Here is a 24,651-nt window from a genome sequence, read left to right as displayed (position 1 = left end):
GCATCAACTATTCAACGATGATTCCCGTCAGGATTTCAACTTCCTTCTTTTTCTCTGCCAGATACATGCTATATGAGTATTTTACTCATGGAAAAGAATCCATGCTTTGGAAGATGATACTGTGGGAATTTCTTTTTGAACTGGATGGAACCAGGAATATAAATCATGGGGCAAGTGCAGATCCATGGTTATAGTTGCCTATTCTGGGAAAGAAGGTTATTACCAACATACCAGCATCTCAAATAAAAGTAACTTTCCTCGGAGCTCCCATTATGGCTCAGCAGTTAATGAACCCAACTAGCATCCGGAGGACTCTGGTTCGATCCCTGGCCTTGCTCAATGGGTTAAGGATCCGGCATTGCTGTGCACTGCGGTGTAGGTCGCAGATGCAGCTGAGATCTGGCCGACTGGACCCTTAGCCTCCATATGCTGTGGGTGCGGCCCTAAAAAAAGACAAAAAAACTTCCCTCAATTTTGGTACAATTTAAACACAAATATACACTTAAAGAGCTGAGATTTTTTAAACAAAAAAACATGGTGAGCTGGCATAGCAATGATCAGATTTATTTTTCTAAGATCTGATGAATTAAGATTCTCCAATCACCACAGATGGGAATTAATGAACAACAGGGTTCATGGAGTTCCCGTAGTGGCTCAGCAGAAATGAATCCGACTAGTAACCATGAGGTTGCAGGTTCAATCCCTGGCCTTGCTCAGTGGGTTAAGGATCCAGCATTGCCATGAGCTGTGGTGTACGTCACAGACATGGCTTAGATCTTGCCTAGGCCAGTGGCTGCAGCTCCCACTCAACTCCTAGCCTGGGAACTTCCATTATATAGTAGCAAGTCAGACAGTCTCAAACTTTTTTGATTAGATGATCGTGTTCACTTAAGGAAAGCCTACTTAAAATAACATGAAACATAGCTTTGGGCCATAAAGTCATGAATTACAGAGTAAATATATAATATTTGATTTTTGCACCCATGGATTTTTTTTTTTTTTTTTTTTGGTCTTTTTAGGCCTGCACCTGCAGCCTATGAAAGTTCCCTGGTTAGGGGCTGAATCAGATTCCGGGCCTACACCACAGCCACAGCAACACAGGATCTGAGCCTCATCTGTGACCTACGCCACAGCTCACTGCAACACCAGATCCTTAACCTAGTGAGGGAGGCCAGGGATTGAACTTGCATCCTTATAGGTACCAGTCGAGTTCCTTACCACTGAGCCACAATAGGAACTCCCGTACCTGTGGATCTTTTGTGTCTTTTTTTTGGGGGGGGGTCCTTATTGGAATGAGAAGAGAGTGAGTAGCCCTGAAATCATGGCGCTGCTCTGGCCTGGAAGTTACTCTCCTTCACCAAAGAACTTATACTTACCCCCTCCCCTTCTCCAGTATCCATTCCAAAGAAGCAGGTAGTGTTTCCAGCTCTACCACTGGACTCGACACATTCCTCAGCTTCTCTCTTACCTACCAAATCCATTTTTGGCCCCCAATCATCAAGCACTACTAATCTCGCTTTTGGGAAACAGGCTTCCAAGTCATCCCTTATTCCACTTTCTTTGGCCTTCTTCCTTCATCTCTCCCGCCACCTCGCAGTGTCATTAGTGTGTTCCTCTTATTTCTCTTGCCCTTTTGCTGTTGTTCTTCCCTAGTCCGTCTCCCCACTTTTTGAACACATGCTTTCCTGAGTAAATTCATGCATGGTCATTGACTACTATCCAAGCCCAACATTATCAAAATTAAATTCATTATTTTTCCCCCACCCCAAGCCTGCTCTTCTAACTCTTATTTTTTTTTTTTTTTCATATATTGGTCACGATTTAACCAGATGCTCAAGTTAGAAATACCAGGGTTTTTTTCTAGGCTTCTTCCTCCATTCCTCACCTAACTGCCCCCCACCCCCACCTATGTGCACTTAATAAAGGGCTAGCAAGTCCACAACCCATAAGTCCATCTTGATCCACCCCATCCTTCCATTTTCCTTCGGGTTCTCATCTTAATTCAGGTCATGGTTTCCCCTCTGAAAAGCTGTGGGTCACCTTCTAATTGGCTCTCTTGCCTCCAGCCTTTCACCACCTCCACCCCCGCCCCCTCTTCCACGTGGCTGCCAGAACTTTTGTTACAGAAAATGCCAATTATTAATATCACGCTCTGTTTTAAAGCTTGTTGGCAGCTCCTTATTGCCTCCTGGGTAGATTTCAATGTCTGCATTTCAGAATTCGATTCAGTTCTGCTGAGTTTCAATAAACATCTACCTTTCCTCCAAACACTTTTAAGAATGATTTTCTCTTTATGAACCAGAAAATATTTCAGTCCACACTGGCTCTAAAATTCTAAAGACATGGCAAAGTTAAAATAAGTCAACATTGGGTGTTTTAATTAGGTACAGGACAGTTCTCAAAATTAAGCATGTCATATTTCAAAAACGATATGGGTCACAGAAACAGCAATAGTGGCCTAACTAAGCATTTAACTTGCCTGGGGCATGTTACTTAACTCTCAAATCTCAAGTATTTCACAGGTAGAAGTAGGGATGATACCACTTACTCTGCTAGGTTACTGAGAGGATTAAATGAAACATTTAAGGTGCCAAGGCCCATGGTTGATGCCCAGTAATTATCTTCTTTTTCCCACAGACGCAGTGTTACACATGGAAATATATGCTCATCAAGCAGTTTCCAGATCAACAAAATAAAGTCCTACTTAACTCTCATAGGCCTCGCTCTAAAGCTGTGCTTCCATGGGTTAAGAACCCGACATCGCCCATGAGGGTGTGGGTTCGATCCCTGGCCTTGCTCAGTGGGTTAAGGATCTGGCATTGCCACAAGCTGCAGCATAGGTCAAACATGCAGCTTGGATCTGGCATTGCTGTGGCTGTGGTGTAGGCCGGCAGCTGCAGCTCAGATTCGACCCCTAGCCTGGGAATTTTCATATATCGCAGAAGAAAAAAAAATAATAATAAAGCCGACAGAACTGTGATAAAGTAAACCCTGCTACCATTTAACGCGGTGCTATCCTAAGCTTGGACTTTAGGGCACAGACATGTGGAAAAGCGTCCTTCCCTCTACAGGGATTATCCTACTTCTGGGTGCTGCTTTGAAAACCTGGGGCAAAGGTCTTGAAGGGTGGAGTTGGATGGGATGGAGAGCAGAGGGCTCTGACAAAACAGAGACAAATCCAAAACCCTGTAGGCAAGACCCATTTGAGGGGAAAAAAACAAAATTCGTGAGGCAGTTGGATTGGGCTGGAGGACTCTGGGAGTCACGTGGTCTGTCCCCTCTTGCCCAGGGTCACTCCCAGAATGGCCCTGGCAACCCAGATGGGCAAGGGAGGCAGAGAGAAGCAATACCCACGAGGGAAAGTATGGGGGGAAGGAAAGCAAGAGAAATGAAACTCCGGATCGACAATGGAGATGAGAAAGAAATGTCTGGGCAGATTTTAAGTGAAGTCATTTCAGTTCCTCCAATAAAGCTTTGCTTCTCTATGCCATTAACTCCCTTCCAACCACAATTCTGTGACAGGCTCCCAGCCCATCTCTGCCCCCAGATTTTACTTCCTTAACACAATTCTATACACCACCATAGTGCTTACACTCCTAAAACACCCCTTTATCTTAAAATTCCCACATTAAAGAACCTATAAGGACCTAGATTACCTGCTGGATCAAGTTCCTTTTTCAGTCTAGTAACCAAGGCCTTGAATATAATTCAGGTCAGTAAATACTTAAGTGCCAACTCCAGGTAAAGGCTATGGCAGGGGTCGGGGGTATAAAAAATACCAGTGAGGAAGAGGACTTCCTGTCATGGCTCAGCAGAAACAAATCTGACTAGTATCCATAAGGACGCAGGTTCGATCCCTGGCCTCGCTCAGTAGGTTAAGGATCCGGCGTTACCATGAGCTGTGGTGTAGGTCGCAGAGGCAGCTCAGATCCTGCATTGCTGTGGCTCTGGCATAGGCCGGCAGCTGCAGCTCTGATTTCGATCCCTGGCCTGGGAACCTCCATATGCTGCAGATGCAGCCCCCCCCCCCCAAAAAAAAAACCAGTGAGGGAGAAATGAACATATGGAACAAGGAAGAATTCAGTGAATGAAATTTTCAAGGGTAAAAAATTGAATCCCAATAGGAGGGAGGAGAAACCTTGGTTCCCAAAGGAAGTGACCCTCCTGGGCTTTGAAAAGGAAGCCATCAAACTACAGAGGAGGGTGACATGAACGTTTTAAAAAGAGGGCAACAATAAGAGCAAATACATATATGAAGTGTTCATGAAAGTATATAATATGTTCCAGAAGGAGCAGGCAGTCTTGTGTGGCTAAACATCACCCACTTCCCCTCTCTCACAGCACCGAGTGGTGTAGACAACCTGGAGTCAGACTGCCCGAGTTCAAACCCTGACTTCACCAATCGGTACCCTGCGTGGCCTTGGACAGGCCACGTGAACACTCCCTGCCTCGATCCCACAGCTAGGAAACAGCAATAAAAGGGTCACTATGAGAATTAAATAAAATAATGCCTTGTGAGGCCTGGTTGGCCCGGCCAGCACTCAATAAACATTAGCTGTGGCGGCACCACAAAGCTGCTTGGGACCAGTCGTGAGGGACCTGAGTGTGTTGAACTTCACCGAATAGACCACCGTGTGCCCCTGGGGGTGTGGATGCAGAGAAATCGCCGAGTCCAGCCCGGCATCATTTCATTTCATGCAAATGAAACTGGTGTCTGCCTTGTGTAGAAAGCTCGGGACGGGGGCCGGGTGCTGAGGGTGCCAACTTACAAAGCGTTTGCATGGGGATGGGAACGGGCCGGAAGTAGGGGGGCGGAAGCAGGGATAGAAAAGGGGTAACCGCATCCAGGGAGGTTCTGCAGGAAGAAGTGAAAGGACATTCCCAGCACAAGGGTGAGGTAAAGAGGGGGCCTGAAGAACTCTCTTACAAAGCTACCAAGACACTACCTGAAGCTAATATAATATTGTAGGTCAACTAAGCCTCAATTATAAGAGAACGACATCTAGCTGTTGAGCTACACAGCGTTTTTCGTATTTCCGGTCTCTGAACCAATAGAATTTGAGAGTTTGGGGGAGTGTTGCACACGCCGTTGCCGTACTGATCATGGGCTGTTCTGTGCACGCTCAGCCTTTTCCCAGCCAGTAAGCTCCTGTTAAATGACAAGGGCAGGGTGATGCTGCTGCACGAGCAACCTTCCTTGACCTGCAGAAGTGGTCCCACCACGCATCTCAGGGACAGGCGCGTCGCTGGATGCTATCCACATCTGTTCAAGAATTCCACCTAGGAAGCCTAATTTCGCCTGGTCCCATTCCATTTCAAGTCGGGTGATTGGTGAGCATAAATCCATTAATGATGAGAGCTGAAACCACGCCTTGTTAACTCAGGATCCTCTGAATTGCTCTAACCTGGAACAAATCCCCACCCACCCTTAGCCTCTTTCTCTTAATCCACGGATGCAGCTAGCCAGCTGCCACCCTGAGGGAGTTACCACCACGGAGCACACAGTACATTAATCAGGCTGTTTCATGGGATGTGCTAGTTAAAAAGGTGAAGGCAAACAGGTAAGCCCATAAAACAAAAGAGGCCTTGCTTCTCTTTTAATTTTTCATCCGCTGGAACATCATGTTCCCCAAGTACAACAGAGGCTATTGTTCTCATCCACTGAGACTTATGATGCTAATCATATATTTCCAATTCTTTAAAGTTGAAGTTTAAAAAAAAAATAATTTACAACGAATGATTTCAGCAACCTGAAGAAATTGTTTTTAGGTATGTTTGTAAATATGCATGGGAAAGCTGAAAGAAATAAACCTAACTGTTAAAGAGTCTCTCTAAATGAGAGGGTCACCAAGTGATTTTTACTGTGTATGTTTTCCTGCATGTCCAAATTTTCTCAGGCACAGAGTATTTTATAATCACAAAGGAAAAAGCTTACTCTAAACTTGTAAAGCTTTCCTGTACTAATAAAAACCAATTACACTAAGATGTGTTATATCGTATTTCACATAAAGGTATTTCACTAACATAACCTAGGCCAAGTTACATACTTGATGTTGTGCCTTGGGAAAAAAAAAAAATACACTCTAATAGGGTACCAGAGAATGTTAAACTAAGTCACAGGATCACAAAAGCAACTTCATGCTAAGGGGTTCATACAGCTATCCAACTGCTTAATGAAGATTTTTTTCTAAAAGAAAAGCTTTCTTTCTAGTCTCTCAACAACAAAAAACCCTGTGGCCTACACATAAAACACAATAAATGGACTTTCATTACCTAATAATTCTCTGAAAGTCATCTATGGGATTTTAAGTAGGAAAAACTACAAATGCCCCCAGTCATCCTTCATGTGATAGGATATTTTGTTTGGACTCGAAATGTTAAGGAACACAATTGCCATACTGTAACCAAGCCTCAATATGCCCCTAAAAGGCAAGGAAAGCTACAAAATTCTAGGTTTTCCAAAGTACAAAGGAACATTAAAAGTCTCTAGAAGTCTTCACATGGTAGAGAAACAAATTTGTTGTCTCTAAAAGCCAGCCCTTCTCGTGTGTACCAGTTCTCTCTTCCCTAAGAAGCGGCTTTTATTACCCATTTACCTATTAGACCTGCATCTAAAACCTCCTGAGTGACACCTGAACCCCGACTGCTGAGCACTAGCAGCGCAAGGTAACAGCTGATGAAACGGGAAGTAGAGAGAAAACCCAGCCAGATCCCAAAAGAGGCTGGTCCCAAAAGTCTCCATACCCCCATATCAAACAGGGGTCAGAGGAGAACTACTTTCTCCAAGATCTCATGATGCTATCTATACAGCAGATATCAATGCAACACTGTAAATCAACTATATTCTTAATTAAAAAAAAAATTTTAATGAATAAAATCAAAGCAGTATCATTTTCTACATTATCAGCCCAGACTGTAATGCCTAGTGGTTAGAAATATGGTTTCCAGATTTAAATACTTAGGTTTCGGAGCAGCAAGTGATAAAAATTCTTCCCAGACTCACCTGCGATCTTGAGACCTCTGTCTGTGGTGAGTGTCTCCCTTCACCAAGCTCAGACGTTAAATCTGGGCTAGACATTGAAGATAGCGTGTCTTTGGAAGTGGTGGCCTGGTCCTGAGAAGGAGCTGAGAAGGGGGGTGTAGGGGAGGGCCAGCTCAGCCCACTCTCTAGGGATGTTGCTGCCTCTCTTTTGCTGGATGGGCTGGACTCAAGCTGGCTCTTGTCAGGTTTTTGCACAGAGGTGCTGACCGAACTGTTTTGGGTTCTCTTAACGCTGTCCCCGTCTCCATTATACTTCCAAGCGTCATCCATCTAAATAAGGAAACATCATTTTAAACTTGGTGTCCTGTTAGATTTCTGTTAAAAAAGTGTACACATTATAGGAATATTTTAAAGTTAATCAAGTAACATATACCTCCCACAGCAAAGTAGTTACTACTTACTTAGGGCTTGGAGGGTGCTTTTTTTCCCCACACTAACAGATAGGCACATATGAAGTGGGAGTAGTACTTGTTTTTACAAAAGTGTCTATATTATAAACAGACCTTTGAAACTTGCCACATCATGCCAGGTCAGTAGATCAAAATCTACACTAAATTTAGTTGCGTCCTTCACAGTATGGCTATCTACAATTTATTTATTCATTTGATATGCATTTGATGTTGTTTAAAGTTTGACAAAAATATTGTACATATCTTTACAACCAGAAAGTTGATTTCCTTTTTTTTTTTTTTTTTTGCCTTTTAGGTCCACACCTGAAGCATATGGAGGTTCCCAGCCTAGAGGTCTAATCGGAGCTATAGCTGCCAACCACAGCCACAGCAAAGCCAGATCCTAGCTGCATCTGAGAACTACACCGCAGCTCACAGCAACACCGGATCCTCAACCCACTCAGCAAGGCTAGGGATTGAACCTGTGACCCCATGGTTACTAGTCGGATGTGTTTCCACTGAGCCACAATGGAAACTCCCAGAAAATTGATTTTTATAGCACAGATTACCCAAAAGTAGACTTGCTGAACCAAAGAATATTTTATATATATATATACTTATACCTTTAAAAAAATGAAGCAATGCACTCCCTAAAGTAATATCTATGAATGTCTGTGTCTGTGCATCCTTGGCAACACTAGAAATTGTGAATGTTTTAAATCTTTGTCAATCTGATGGGTGAAAAGTTGGACACCTCATTCTTGCTCTAATAAGAAAGAACATGCTTCTATGTGCTTTATTTTACCAACCATTTAAATTCCCTCTCCCTTGAACTGGCTCTTTATTTCTATCCACTTTTCTATTGCTTATCTTTTCCTTACCAATTATAAATTAAGGAGCATTTTAAATCTTAGAGATATTAACCCTACAAATAAAATACATTTTACTAAGATTTTTCAGAGGCTATATAAATTGTTTTTTGACTACATTAATGGTGTCTTTCATATAAATTTAATTTTATGTTCTCAAATATGTCTGCATTTATTTAATACAATGGTCAGGAGGTTTTTCTGGCTAGTTTAGGGAAGCTTCCCTCACTTTGAATTTTTTTAACCAATTTTCTTCTCTTTTAGATTTTTAGGATTCTACATTGGCAGAGGTAAAAGGAATTTAAACACAGATGTTCTCAAGATAATATTCTTTCCTTTTATACAATTCAAATAGATACTCTCACTTTCAGGTATGTGGTACTGCCTCATTCTCAGCGCAAATGATTCTATATTCTTTAACATCCTAATATAAATATATATTTTTGAACCATGAGATATGCCATAATAACTACATTCAAATATATGAAGTTCTAATGATGTAGGAAATCAGAAAAAAAAATGCACATAATCACCTGAAAATATTTAGGTTAAACCACATGCAGCTGCTTTTTTTGTAGGTCAAAAAGAACTAGCCATGTAGTACAACTTCATGTAGTACAACCTAATACTTTATAAAAGATACATTTGAGAAAAATGACACAAAAAATAAATGTACTGCCTTTGAATGTAGCTTATTTTTTCACATGTAGCAGCTCCACTTTCACTGAATTTAAAGCTTCATCAGTTCCGCATCGGTGCTATATTTTCAGCATTAAATGTCTAGTGAATATAAACTGGAGAAAATAAACTGGTTGTATCTACGAGTTACGTACATTTTACACACCGAGTATCTACAATTCAAACCTCTGCCCAAGTTCAGGGGTATTTCGCTCTGGAGAACAGAGTAAGGGAACTGGGAACTCAGTTACCGTGTAGGATCTCGGGAGGGATGAGATTCCCCTTGACTGTGAGCCAAAAGGTCTTGGTGTGACCACAGATGTTAACCTGGTCGTATCAGTTTTCTGGTAACTTCTGGGGAGAGAAGCTGAAACTGCAACAGACTCCGTTTGTGTATTCAGTGAATGCTGAGAAGACAAAGAGGCTGGGCGTTGTTCCTCCACAGGGCTTTTAGAAGGAAGCTGAGTTTCATCTCTGAGAGGAGCTTTCCTGTTTGCAAAAGCTGTGGAATTCTGCTTAGGCATGTCGGAAGGGTAAGCTGTTCCCTGCTCCTCTGCTCCCTCACTCTGGGAACTTGCTTCTGACGTCATCAGTGTCGAGGGAAGCTTTTCTTCATTCAATCCATCATCAGAAGAATACAGCCTCCTCTTCAATGTAACCGTAGATGTCTGATTTGGGGATTCCCTGAGCAGAAAGAAACACCATATCCACAAAGTTACACATCTGACACACAGAGGTAGAGATGTATTCTCGTCATTAACATAAAAGAACGAATGGGAATAAAAAGACTTCTAAATAATAATGCAGTATTAACAGCATTTGAGAAGAAATACACGTCAGTTGTTTAATGCCACACTGAGAAAGATTAAGAGCTTGACTTTTTTCCTAAAGAAACTTAAAAAAAAAAATCCTGAAGTATTTGCAATTGTAAAGGGATTTTAATAAGAAAATGTTAATAGAGGATGAGTCAAAGTTTCATCCGAAAGTTTGTAACTCTTCCAAAATTATCACACCAGGAATATAACTAATTGACAACCAATTTTAACTATCCAAAGGTGTGGATTTCTTAACAGGGTTGAGAGTTTTTCTATAACAATTTATATTAGTTTAATAAAAACAGAAGACCACAAAAGACTCAGACTTGGTTGGTATATGATTTCGTACAGCTTGATGGAATTTGCATGTACAATGATTGCAGATTAAAAGTCACCATTCATATTCGTAGAGAGGTTGATGAAACAGTCTCTTGGCCACCATTTAGTAAGGAGTACCTTTTAAGCCAACTGCATTGCATTTAAGTGAATGAAACTGTCTTTACCATTGGCTTCTAGGGCACAAAGGAGCTTTGTTTAATTTCACCTGACAGCACATTTCCTTTTTGACATTATCCTTAAAGCATATTTGCCTTCTCCCTGACCTGTAAGTATCTCAAGGTTTCACACATCAACTGCTCTGCAGGCAACTTTAAATTGGACCTTTCTCTGCTTATGCTGCAATGCAAAAAATAAAACCTCACACTGATGTTTATAGAGTTTTCCTTTAAAAATATGATTTTAATTGTCCCATGAAAAATAATTTTTTAGACCTTAAACAATTCAGTTAAGAGTGGAAGCTGGTTTTATTCAACCTTTCTATTCCTATATCTATTTTAAAAGGAGAAGAAGTTGTTTATTGTCTGCAAAATACAGCCCAAGCCAGCCAATTCTGCACGTGAATGTACAATGTGAAATGAAGAAATAATGTACATCGAATTTTAAGTATTCATTTCTTTCCTTAATCCAAGTCACTACATACTACAGCAATACTTTGCTTTTTCACTGCAGAGCAAAATACTCAGTTTCGTATGTACTTGATGACAGTTTAAGACTGATACACACATATATCTCATACGCTTACACAAAATATGCTTCCAACACTGGTCTTTCCAACCGTGAGATGCATTCAGCCTCATTACCTGTCCTGCAGCATTTCATTAAATGTCTTAGACCTTCTCTCCGACTTCTCAAGAGCCTGCTTCTCAATCTCTTCCCTCTCTTCTTTTTTCTTTTGCAGATCTGAAGTGTAGCTTTTTCGACGATCTTTCCATTTTGCAAGGTCCTGTCAGAAGAAAATCACATCAGCACAGGCACACCTGAATTTCTACACACCCTCTCCAGCAGCGAGAGCGCGCCAGAGGATCCGATTACATCGCTGAAACTATTCCCTCCAACTTGATGCCAAGGTGCCCTAATTTTGCTTTTTATAGCCAGCGTTTCTGTACCAAGCCTTTATCTCACGCTTCTAAAAACCCTGACCTAGTAAGATAGACCCCATTTTTTGTTTTCCCAGAAAGTGCCTGCCTCGTTGCCCATTTCACAAAGAATGCTAAATGCTTGTAATTAGAAGCCAGGTCACAAAGAGCAGGAACTGTTTCAAATTCATTTCCATCTCACTCCAATAATCTGGCTCTTAGGTGAAATGACACGTCTCACTAGTCAAACTGGGACAGAAACACGGTTGTAAAATGGCTACGTGGAGAGGCACACATTTAACAAATACTGAGTTCAATCCCGGCTTTGAGGCAAAGGGACCACAAACACACAGATGAAGTAGATGGGCTTCCCTTTAATGAATGCTCAGGCTGGAGGGGAAAGCATGATGGGAAAATCAAAGTCAACAATGAGGAGTGCCCATCGTGGCTCAGTGGTTAACGAACCCAGTTAGCATCCATCCATGAGGTTGTGGGTTCGATCCCTGGCCTTGCTCAGTGGGTTAAGGATCTGGCGTTGCCATGAGCTCTGGTGTAGGTTGCAGACCTCAGCGTGCTCAGATCCCATGTTGCTGTGGCTGTGGTGTAGGCTGGCGGCCACAGCTCTGATTCGACCCCTGGCCTGGGAACCTCCATATGCTGTGGGTGTGGCCCTAAAAGAAAAAAAAAAAAAAGAGTCAACAATGAGTGTGAATGGAAGGCATGAGAGAATGGGGGTCCTACAGAGAGAGTGATTAATGCTACCCCAGGCAGGGGAGGCTCAGGTCAGGAAAGGCTTTAATGGGGAAGCAGCCTCAAGTGTGAGATTTTAAAGAGGGCCAACTCCCCCTAAGGACAGGGAAATAAGGAAGACCACATAGGAATACCTGGACAGCTGTTTCCCATACACCCAGGAACTTAAGTCTCACCTAGCTGAGTGACCCCAAGACATCCTAATTCTCCTTTAAAATCGGTCCTAGCACCCTGAGCTGGTTATGACACCCAGGGGATTAAGACAGTATGGATGGCACCAACTTTTCTGTATCAGCAAAACAAGAGAAATTTCATGCTAAGAATTGCCAGTGGTACCTCACTGTAGGTTTGCTTTGAATTTCTCTAATAATTAGTGATGTTGAACATTTTTTTCATGTGCCTCTTGGCCATTGGTATGTCTTCTTTGGAGAAATGTCTATTTTTCAATTGGGCTATTTGTTTTTTTGCTGTTGAGTTGTGTGAATTGTTTGTATATTTGGAATTTACACCCGTCAGAATGGCCATCATTAGTAAGTCTACAAATAACAAATGCCGCAGAGGGTGTGGAGAAAAGGGAACCCTCCTGCACTGCTGGTGGGAATGTAAATTGGTACAACCACTATGGAAAGCAGTATGGAGATACCTCAGAAAACTAAAAATAGAATTACCGTATGATCTAGCAATCCCATTCCTAGGCATATATCCAGACAAAATTTACATCGAAAAAGATACATCTACCTTTATGTTCACTGCAGCACTCTCCACAATAGCCGAGATATGGAAACAACCTAAATGTCCATTGACAGATGAATGGATTAAGAAGATGCGGTACATATGTACAATGGAATACTTCTCAGCCATTAAAAGAACAAAATAATGCCATTTGCAGGAACATGGATGGAACTAGAGACTCTCATACTAAATGAACTAAGTCAGAAAGAGAAAGACAAATACCATATGATATCACTCATATCTGGAATCCAGTATAAGGCACAAATGACCTTATCTACAGAAAAGAAACAAACTCATGGACTTGAAGAACAGACTTGTGGTTGCCAAGGGGTCGGAGGAGAGAGTGTTAGCAGATGGGAGTTTGGGGTTAGTAGATGCAAATGACAGTATTTGGAGGGGATAAGCAATGAGATCCTGCTGCATAGCACAGGGAACTATATCCAGTCACTTGTGATAGAACATGATGGAGGATAATGCGAGAAACAGAATGTATATATAACTGGGTCACTCCACCGTACAGCAGAAATTGACAGAACATTGTGAATCAACTATAATTGAAAAAAATAAATGAAGGAAGGGAAAAAAAAAAAAAGAACTGCTAGTGGCACTGCAGCCCAAACAGAAGCCATTTGAGGTCTCAGACTAAAGTAACCTCACCCCCAAGGCACATAAAGTAGGTTTGGTTTATACCCCTTGGGAGCAGATAGGGCCTTTTCTGCTTAAAAACAAACAAACGAACAAAACCTGCCTGAAACCAATGTGAACCATTTCCATAAAGAACAAAAGCAGTGCACATCAGTCCTATAGGATAAGCAGCATGAACTTTCATCTGACTTAACCTCATGGGTAACCCCACAATACCTCTTATTTTCATATCCAGGTAGCATGTATTTTGGCAAACTGACATTAAATTCCTGTTTCTTGACAATTACATTGAGTTCCCAAGTAAAAGAAGCCCTGGAATTCAGAATCATAACCCAGGTCGGGGGTCGGGGAATCATCTTCATTTCTTGGTCTTTAATTGCTTTGAAAATTAATTTTGTTCACGCTACCACTCAAGTCTCTTCCCATAAAGTAGTCCTCAGACTGCTTTGGGTCTACTCTGTACAGTGTGTCTATTGTATTTCTTTACACTCCCTTGGTTTATAACAATTAACCCTTTTTGTAAAAGGCAGCTATGCTTCCTTCCGCCAGGGACGAAAGATTAATTCTTTATCCAAATAAACATCTGGCCATATGTCAGCTCTGTGAAAACACCTAATGTTGATTCACACTAGATAGATAACTGCTTCAGTGTTTCAACCCAAATATTACTGAGTTATAGTTCACATTTCTCTCCAACCCTCCTCTATTGACTCTAAGAACCCTTTCATCTCCCCCTGCTCATGCCCACACTCTGTGCTGGACCTCTGCTCCCCTGTTCCCCCTAAACCTTGAGCAATGTCTTTCCTTTGACAAGCATAACATTCCTATCCCAAATTCAACCACCAAAGCGAGCAGACAACTCACTTAAACTGCAAGGAAGCAGTTTCTCATTTTTGAGAGCGCACAGAAAATATGAGAAAAGAAAACATCCTCTGTTTTTCACGTTGGCCTTGAAGATATGCAACAGTAATAGACCAAAAAGGTTTGCAAATCTTTTGCAAAGGAAGGTGATCCCATTTTCTACAGACCTGAAATCTGGAATAGCAAGGAAAATCATCCCTGGAGTATACCGACCTTCTTTTAAGAGAGGTAAGGAAGAGGAGTTCCTGTTGCGGCTCAGTGGTTAATGGTCCCAATTAGTATCCATGAGGATACGGGTTCGATCCCTGGCCTTGCTCAGTGGGTTAAGGATCGGGCGTTGCCATGAGCTGTTGTGTAGCCGCAGACATAGCTCGGATCCTGCGTTGCTGTGGCTGTGGTGTGGGCCAGCAGCTTTAGCTTCGATTTGACCCCTCGGCTGGGAACCTCCATAGGCTGTAGGTGTGGCCCTAAAAAAAAGACAAAAAAAAAAGAGAGAGAGAGAGAGGTAAGGAAGAGTCACACAAATACATCCTCCCTGCCTCCCCATCTCCCAGTACAGAGAATACTCACATCCTGCCATTTCTGATCTTGTTCTTTTAACTGTGACTTGATTTTCTGCATCTCCTCATAACGCAGGTGACGCAAGTTCTGAACATCCTCGGCGCTGACATCGCTCAGGGACTTGCTCCTGCGACAAAAATACCCATGGTAACCAAGGTTCATGTGACCAGATTTAAGGTTAAAACTGGAAGGTTGGGCTTATATTTGGAAATTCCATCTAAATTGCTGCGGTACGACCTCAATGCTTTCGTGATACACGTCACAGAAAAAGAGCACTCCCGAGATAAATGGGGTTTTTCCAACATGTGGAAACAAGAGCCTAGCACGCAAGACGGGCGTGAATTCTTTCACAGAATGGCTACATGAACCCTGAACAAGTCTGAAAAAATAATCCAGTGCTCATATTTAGAGTGAAACGCATGAAAAGATAACTTGAGTCCCTAGAAACGCCTGTCTTTGTTTTTCTGTCTCCCCCAGAGGTAATCTTTTAAGGTTTGGCCGCCTTTTCTGAGCACTTATTAAATAATTTAATGATCACCTGATATTTTCTCCTCAAGTTCAATACCTTGAATAAAAGTGCGGCTGCTTCTCAAGGATTCTGTAAGATCTGCCGGACCTCGACACAGGGCTTGGCTTCAGAGGACCACAGGCAGTTTCTAATAGTTATAATATAACCTCTATCCCAGTCCTCTCTTATTAAGGCAGCTTTCATCCATATGTGCCCCCTGCCATGACGATGTCCTGGTTAGGTCTCAAAGAGCTCCAGCTAGAGCAGTTTGAGCAGAGTAGGGTGCTGGACAGGAGGCGTGCATGCAGTCAACACGCACATACAAGGGCGAGGTGAGCTACACCGGCGAAGAGGAGACTGAGGGAAGCCTCCTGGAAAGCGAGGAGTCACATCTGAATACTGAGGCGCAGGCAGGGGTGCGAGAAGAGACGTGGAGCTTTCGAATGCGGGGTGTCCAAAACGCTCTTTCCTCCCAACTTCTGCTTTTAGGGATGCACTTCTGCTTTTATCGCATGGTAACTGAGGCCCCCTTTAGTTATTTCAGTAACTCCACATCTCCTTCCTGGGCCCCTAAATTTTGCCTTCCCCAAGATTTTGCCAAAACCACATTTTTTAATAACATACTTGCCCTTGGCTAGCTCAGGAATTCAATTACAGTCTTTATGCAAATGACACCCAAATCCACAGCCTAAGACCAGTCTGACTCAATTCTATGTGCTTGTTAAATAAACATCTCTGCACAGAGAAGCCCCTAGGCACCTCCGTTGTAAAAGGATCAATGGAAATCATATCCAGCAAGGATTCTGTAAATGGCAACTGGCTAATTGAGTGAGTTGATGTAGCCAAACTCAATTTGGTCTCCAAACCCGCTTTTTCTCTCGTGAATGACGGGACCTGCCCTCCCATCATCCACTTTTGAAACCAAAGAACCATTTTTCACCTCTGTCTGTCCCTTCTCCCTATGTTCAATTTGTTACCAAGGCCTCTTATTCAGTGTCTTTTTCTTTCCATTTCTGTTGCCAACACCCTAGATCAGGGCTCAGTCAACCCTCACGCAGGCTTTTTAAAAAGCTTCTTAAATTATCACCCAGCCTCTAGATCCAGCGAAAGTCTTTCCTGAACTCTTCCCTCCAACTTAAAAGCCCTCCACCAGAATATATGCCTCTTTAAATGCCACTCATTCCTCAGGGACCCCACTAGACCCCAGAAGGTTCTCCATGGAAGTCTAATGGGCAAGTCACACTGAACTTGTCAGACCAAAAACACGATCGTTCACCCCCACAACCTGCTCATCTCCCATCCTCCTCATCCCAGTGAAAGTCAACTCTATCCTCCCAAATTATGGGCCCCAAATCTTAGAGTCATCCCAGAGTCCTCATGCTCTCATACATCATAACCGATCCCATCAGGAAATCCTCTTCCTCTACCTGCTAAAGACATCCAGGTGGCAACCACTTCTCACCACTTCTACCTGGATCCAAGCCATCCTCTCCTACCTCCTGCCTGGATTATGACAATCATCAGTCCCCTGGCTTCCACCTCTTCCTGCCCAACAATGTGTTCTCAGCACAGCAGCCAGAAGGATCTTTCCGAAACAGCACTCAGGTCGAGGGCTGCCTCCACTCAGCACCCACCAGTTTCTTCCCATCTCACCTGAGTTAAAAGCAGGTTCTTCCAGAGTTCCCGTCATGGCTCAGTGGGTAACGAATCCGACTAGGAACCATGAAGTTGCGGGTTCGATCCCTGGCCTCACTCAATGGGTTAAGGATCCCGCATCGCCGTGAGCCGTGGTGTAGGCTGCAGACACGGCTCGGATCCCGCGATGCTGTGGCTCTGACCTAGGCCGGTGGCTACAGCTCTGATTCAACCCCTAGCCTGGGAGCCTCCATATGCTGCAGGAGTAGCCCAAGAAATGGTAAAAAAGACAAAAAAAAAAAAAAGCGGGTTCTTCCAAGACCTACAAGGTGCCATATTACCTGGCACCTTGCTCACCTCCGCACTTGTCCTCCACCGAGCTCCCCTTCACACACTCTGTTCCAGTCACCTGCTTTCCCTGCTCAGGCCCAGCCTCTTGCTTCTCTCCCTGCTCTGCAATCTGCCTGGAGTGCTCATCACCCAGATACCCAGAGGACTTCTCTCTCACCTCCCATCAGCTGCTTAAATGTTACCTCGGGGTTTCCCTCCCTGACCGCCCTACAAGAAGAGCTAACGACCTTCTCCCCCAACTCACATCGTCCCCTCTTTTGCTCCAAGTCATTTGTCACCATCTGAAGTGTATGTTTATTTACACATCACCTGCCTTGCCCTGGGAGATTATAAAGCAGGAATTCCATCTGATTCCTTTGCTGCTACCTCACTTGTGTCTAAAAGAGTGCCCAGTCCCTGGCAGGTGCTCGTAAATGTCCTAATGATCTAAATAATATCCTCTTGCTTTGATAAAGTCTTCCTGCAAAAAGTGACACTTTAGCTATTACCTTTCGCGTAGTTATAACACTCAGCGTTAGGTTGTATGTAACATGTACATGTTCAGCTTCCCTCCCTCAGAGAGGAAAACACATTAACACAGCACAAGGCAAGCAGGACACACTCACTTAAATCTGTGGTAAGAATGAGGTGTGTTGTGTGTGTGTGTATGTGTGTGCTCAGCTGCACACTGCAGCATGTGCAAGTTCCTGGGCCAGGGATCAAACCTGAGCCACAGCTGTAACCAGAGCCACAGCAGTTGCAACGCAGGATCCTTAATTCACTGGTTTGTGAAGGAACTCTCAGAATGAGATATATTTTTATCATATTTACTCATGCAAAATCAACTAGCCATGAAATGGCTCAAATTTTGTAAGAAATTGTGGCTTCTCCCCAAAGTTTTAGAGAGACAGCTTTATCAGTTTTACTAAAAAAATATTAGGCGTTCCCGTCGTAGCTCAGTGGTTAACGAATCCGACTAGGAACCATGAGGTTGTGGGTTCAATCCCTGGCCTCGCTCAGTGGGTTAAGGATCCGGCGTTGCTGTGACCTGTGGTTTAGGTCGAAGATGTGGCTCAGATTCTTCATTGCTGTGGCTGTGGTGTAGGCTGGCAGCAACAGCTCCGATTAGACCCCTAGCCTGGGAACCTCCATAGGCTGTGGGTGTGGCCCTAGAAAAGACAAAAAAAAATAAATAAGGAATTACACATATGAGTATATATATGAAATTATATATTGAGCTGTCAATGGCATAGATGCTTAACTAGGTCTGACTACATAAAAAATTGACTTAGGAATATAAATTCACTGAAGACATAACTGCAAAGAATAAGGCTATAGGAACTAATACAATAACAGACTCACTAAAAAGAACATTTTTTTTCAGGACCAAAGTATGAGGGGACTTGGGATGCCCAACACATGAGGTTATATACATTCCAGGACAAAACTGGAAATGTTGGAGTTCCCGTCATGGCTCAGTGGTTAATGAATCTGACTAGGAACCATGAGGTTGCGGGTTCGATCCCTGACCTTGCCTAGTGGGTTGAGGATCCGGAGTTGCCGTGAGCTCTGGTGTAGGTTGCAGACGCGGCTCGGATTCTGAGTTGCTGTGGCTCGGGTGTAGGCCGGTGGCTACAGCTCTGATTCAACCCCTAGCCTGGGAACCTCCATATGCCCCGGAAGCAGCCCATGAAATGGCAAAGAAAAAAGACACACACAAAAAAAAAACCCCAAAACCGGAAATGTAAGTATTTTAAATAATCTTGTGGTCAGGAGAAGGCTGGACAGTCTCAACTAGCCCGAACTGTTTAGCCTTCACCCTCTTGCACAATGAAACATCTTTTGAGAAAAACATGGTCATCACAGGCCTCTGCTGCATCACCCTCCAGGGACCCACAGCACAGAGCCTGACACACAGGATGTCCCCCAAAAGGAATGACACAAGCCAAACACTGGCCAGAGTAGTCAAGTCCCTGCGTGAGGTAGGAACATGAGCCCCTTGTGCTCCCTGGGCTCTATAGTTACATCCAGAACGCCTGGCACATTCCACAGAGGCTCAGCCAGGCACCAGCATGAGACAGGAGGTGGGACCTGGCAGCGGCACCAACCTTCACCCCCACTGAACATCACTTCGCTGTTCTCGGCCCCAGTTCCTTGTCTGCTAAGCAAGGGAAGGGGCTGTTAGAAGTGGGTCAGATCAAAAAAAAAAAAAAAAAAAAAAAGGAGTTCCCGTCGTGGCGCAGTGGTTAACGAATCCGACTAGGAACCATGAGGTTGCGGGTTCGGTCCCTGCCCTTGCTCAGTGGGTTAACGATCCGGCATTGCCGTGAGCTGTGGTGTAGATTACAGACGCGGCTCAGATCCCGAGTTGCTGTGGCTCTGGCGTAGGCTGGCAGCTACAGCTCCGATTAGACCCCTGGCCTGGGAACCTCCATATGCCGCGGGAGTGGCTCACGTAAAGGCAAAAAGACAAAAAAAAAAAAAAAAAAAGAAGAAGTGGGTCAGGTTATGTTGACAGCATTTCAGTAACCATCGGGTGCCAGGTGCCAAATATCCTTATGAAGGCAAATAGGATCGTGTGGGATCTCCTGCCAATGAACTCCCAAAGCAGTTTGAAATCAGAGAAGTCACCCCAGGCCACAGAGACAAAATGCAGAAATTTCTGAGTGTGGGAGTCTCTCAGCCAGATCATGAAGAATTCTTTCCTTCCTTATCATAGTTAACAGCATAATGTAAAACTTCTGAGGGCTTACTGTGCGTCAACAACACTGCCAAGCTGTCTGCATGGATTATCTCCTTGCAGGAAAATGCCCTAGTCTGGTCCTACCAACTCAGAGACTGTAGGTCCTGGGGAAAGCTGCAGCATCTCTTTCTCTTTTTCCACGTCTCTAAAATGCACATAACACCTACCTGTCTACCTCACTGAACTGAGATACACAGCAAAGATACCCCAGGAAGACTGCTTGGGAAAGCCATCAAGCATTACTTGGTGCTGGTATGTTTTGTAGAATGAACTACTGGCAAATCACAATTCTCTTACAATTCATTTACTCACTACCTTTGTGTTTCCTTAGTTGGAAAGGCTCCAAGTTAGAACTGCATTTGGATGTTTTCCAAAAGATACAGGTCTATCGTGTTGCATTTTCAGTTGACTAGAATTTTTTTTAAAATAGTATTTAGGGTGAAGAGAGAAAGAAGAGGGAGTTTAGAAAAAAGGAATGGATTATAAAACAAAACCAATAAATATCTTATTCTCTTTTCCCACAGGGCTAGAGCTAGTATTATGATGAATATTTCTTTAGAACTCATCTGAGGAAATTTATAGGGGAATATCTAAGTTAGGGCCAACAGGTAGCAAAATGTCCTAAATACAAAATGACTGATAACCTTATATGGCAAATAGAAATTCCCTGATACTAAGTTTGGGGTCCCCAACTTTCGAGGGAGGATATGAATGTATCTACTTATGCACCTCAACCTATATTTCACAGTTAGGCGTTGTAGAAATTCTCTGAGGAATAATCAACACGAAAGCCTAGGTAAGAGGCTTTAGGATTACTATAAATTATAATGGTAAGACAACACCAGAGAATTTTCCTTTATAGGTTTACAGCCTGAATAAGGGTCATTTTGGGGCCAGAAAAGTATTTTTTGTAGGGGGAAGTCTTGCATATTATAGGACATTTAGCAGTCTCTGGCTATGAAATCACTAAATAGCAGTAGCTACGTCCCCCTCAACCCACCCAGGGTGACAATCAAAAAGGCCTATAGACACTGCTGACTGTCCCCTGGGGACAACATTCCTCAAAAAGCAACTCAGATCAACTTTGCTTTTCCTTCTCTTTTGTTGCCTTAGACGTCCTAATAGTTCTACAGAATTTGGGGGAGGGGGCCAAACTCACAAGTGAAATATACGTGTCTCCATTGTCTTTGATTACAACTTCGTCTTTAATAATGTTCATTTCCTGTTGATACTGGCAGTAGACTCATGGCTTAATGATATTACAAAATCAGAGCTACATACCATTACAAATTTCTGTCACTAACAGCTTCTGCCAAGAGGCATCATAACCAAATTTTCAAATGTCATGGAACCGTTACGACAATCCATGCAACACAAAAGCACACGTGAGAAAATGACTGCCACATACAAAGCATCTTACGAAAAATAAAGAGACACGTGTTAAATGCCAAATAAAAAGCAAGCCAGAAATTAACAATCTAAGGCTGCCAAAGGTAATGCACATGTGGTTCTTACCAAAAAGAAAGCATTCACGTTATAGATGGCTATTTTTCGGCCACAAGATGTTAAGCAACAGTCATTTTTCCAGGTAAGCATTCCCAGTTTGACAATATACATGGTGTCCAGAAAAAAATCAGCCAGAAATATCACTCACTTCATGTTTATAATCATTTTAAAACATGTTTATAAACATGAAACAAGTTCTAGACTAAAAGTCTCTACTCAATCCAACTTAAATTTATTTTTTGTTTTCATTGCAGATCAATCTCAGAAAAATGTTGGTAACTGACAGAATATTTTTTTTAATCTCAAATAATAGATTTTGATTGTAAGTGGCCTAAAACACACTTGAGTTTCCTGAAGACACATCTGTACTGCTTTTCATTATTTGACCAGTCATGCATTACAGTCTCAATTTACAGACACCCTCGCTTTATTTGGGTTACCTTGGCAGTGAACTGCATAGGGAACAGCCTTTAAGACAAAGAGGGTACTGGGCAAGCAGCAATCTTGAAACAGTCTACAAAAGCCATTTGCTGCTGCTGGCTCTAGCCCAGAAAAATCCTTAGCTCGCCAAGCTTTGGCATCTGGGTTTCTCTCTTCTTTTCTTAAGCCAGTCATACAACACGTCCCTACGGGGGAACATGTCCAGTCACTGAAACAGCTGTACAGGCTTACCTCTCCGTCAAGTACCTGTACTCAGCAGCATCTGTACCCCCCTTAAGAAAAACAACCTGCTTACATTAGGAAACCTTATTTCCCAATGAAAGTTCCTCTGACAGTTATTATTCAAAATGTGTGAAGCTGCAAAGATTTTTCATCAAGTTCAAACCGCTTTCCCATGATGAACTGAGATTAGCAGATGCTTCAGCGTCATGCTAAAAATTGCCTGGTTCACTCTCCCTGATGGAAACACTTTAAGCCCACATAAGGAACTGCACAGGAGATAACGCGCCTTTGCAAGGCACAAGGAAAGTATGTGAGGCGCCTGATTTTTAGAATCAGGGGCTGAGAAATATTTGCAATTAGTTGCCTGTTGCTCAGTGACATCTTTGACATCTAGAATGGCTATATTGCTCGAACAAATAGTTTTAGCAACTTCCAAGATCTCCCCACTACCACCAGGATCCAAAGCTATCAAATTAGAGAACCTTAGAGATGAACTAAATGCCCGTAGGGGGAAGATGCTTAGCTACTAAGCTTAGGCAGATTGAAATATTTGACATACTTAAATTTTCTTCGTGATAAAAAAATATTAGCAGTTAGATTGACAAAGTGACAGAAAGTTTGATATAAATATTGAGATATAGCCATCTGATTATTTTGCGCTAAGAATGAATGAGCGTACACAGTGTGTACTAAAATTAAAGATGCGTTTATCTGAACTATTATTCTAAGAAATGGAAAATATTTCCAGCAAGTTATTTTTATAATATTTTAGGTCTACCAGGTAACTAGAGTTAAACAACAGTACAGTCACCCCTCCCTATCCAAGGGGGATTGGTTCCTAGATCTGTATTCTGGGATACAGAGGAGCAACTGTAGATAAAAACTGGGAATTAGTCATAAATATAGTTCCTGAAGGACTCTTACAAACTATCAATATTTTCATTTTTTTGGAAGTCTGATTTGACTTTATAACATAGCCATGTTATAAATCTGAACCCTAATCATGAGTCTTAAAAATGTTTCCAAATCCTAAGTGACAATTAACGCCATTTACCAAAGCTCCCCTTGAGCCAAGAGTTTGCAGGTAATGCCAACTGCATGCATTGCAGTTATGCAGTGTTAATACTCTTCTAAAACACAGATCTTCTCAAACATAGTTGTTTGGGCTTCAACATCTAGAAACGAGAGGTTTGGTCTATGTAGCAATCAGATGCCAAAATAAATATACCTAATCTCAGGCAAGTGATTCTGTTGCTTTTAATCAACTTAAAAAAAAAAAAAAAGACCTGAATTTTCAACTTCTAATGAAATGAACTATTGCTATCATATAGTACTTCATGCACTGAGCACTCAAACAGAAATATGACCATTAGGTTGCAAATTAAGAAAAATTTCCCATTTTTAAAGTCTCATGCACAGCACAGAGCACCCCCCATTTAGTGACATGCCAAGACAGAAGTGCAGTGACATATTGCACAAAGGACAAACAATATGCAGATTTTTTTTAACTGTGAACCACAAAACTTACCCGTTCTCACCATAAATCTTTTGAAAGAGTCTAAGAAATCAGAAAACCAAAAATTAAGTCATTCTTTCTAGTTGTGTTAATTTCTAAATATTCAGCATCATTAAGTGTCTCATTAGAGATGGACAAATCTCAAAAGGTTGATTCTTCGGTCACATTCTTGATCATGTCTCATATTTTCATTGCTCTCATATCTCAAGGAATTCAGATTAAGATAAAGGATTTCCTGATTTCCCTTGAACCAACAAAACCGTTTTGTTGTTTTTTTTTTAAGTTTCCCGTTGCCAGGAACTAATAAGTTAGATTTAGATCTACTAATTTTATTTAACCTCTTATTTGTCCATCCCAAAGTTCAACAAACTGAACATTCATCAAAACGGCAAGCTGCATAACACATAAATGCAGATTCGCTGTCAAGATGAAATACATACATGTAAAGGGTAGCAGACAGCAAATGACATTCATGCATTTTAATAAGGTTTGCGCTGAAATTTAAACCATAAATTTAAACAGCCACACATCAATAGTCTAAGAAACCTGGGTCAAAAGCAAAAATCAAAATCAAGTTAAGTGAATCTTGCAATGCCATATTTTAAGGGAAATTTTTACACAAAAATCATAGACTGCGAACTATGAGAAACACAGAAAACCAAAGTACAACCGGACTGTTTTAGAAATGCCTGGACGTGAGACTAAAAGTCTGCAAACAGAATTGGAAACCCTTTTCAAGAAACTTCATACAGCAGAATGGTCATCATAGTCTTGCTTAAGGACAAAGGCAGAGAGTTTGGGCAAACACCTTCTTAAGCAGCTCTCGGAAAGGTGACTTAGACACGCGCAAATATGGAATTGCACTTTTTCCACACAATGACGAAAGGGTTCTCAAAGCAAAATAAATGTTTTTACAGGCTGCTTCAAAACGGCTCACGACATGCAGAGCTGGACGGCCAACGCTCTCACACCTACAAAGTCACACAAGACCAT

The 24,651-nt window shown here is 42.3% G+C and overlaps 1 protein-coding gene across 14 annotated transcripts in view; it reads right to left on the bottom strand.

The window, feature by feature from the left end:
• Positions 1–24,651, bottom strand: part of LMO7 (LIM domain 7) — a 225,041-nt gene that overhangs the window by 32,333 nt on the left and 168,057 nt on the right. For 12 of the 14 annotated variants that reach the window (XM_047755673.1, XM_047755675.1, XM_047755677.1 and 9 more), the window contains 5 exons: positions 23,671–23,700; positions 14,767–14,884; positions 10,933–11,075; positions 9,230–9,662; positions 7,004–7,312 (listed from right to left, as the gene is read on the bottom strand). In XM_047755673.1, coding sequence (XP_047611629.1) covers positions 7,004–7,312; positions 9,230–9,662; positions 10,933–11,075; positions 14,767–14,884; positions 23,671–23,700 — 1,033 coding nt within the window. The remainder of the gene's footprint in view (positions 1–7,003; positions 7,313–9,229; positions 9,663–10,932; positions 11,076–14,766; positions 14,885–23,670; positions 23,701–24,651) is intronic. The other 2 variants (XM_047755679.1, XM_047755680.1) reach the window with 1 other exon arrangement.

Source organism: Phacochoerus africanus, chromosome 13 (assembly GCF_016906955.1).
Source record: "Phacochoerus africanus isolate WHEZ1 chromosome 13, ROS_Pafr_v1, whole genome shotgun sequence".
Lineage (NCBI taxonomy): Eukaryota > Metazoa > Chordata > Mammalia > Artiodactyla > Suidae > Phacochoerus > Phacochoerus africanus.
This window is presented reverse-complemented; position numbering and strand designations above follow the sequence as displayed.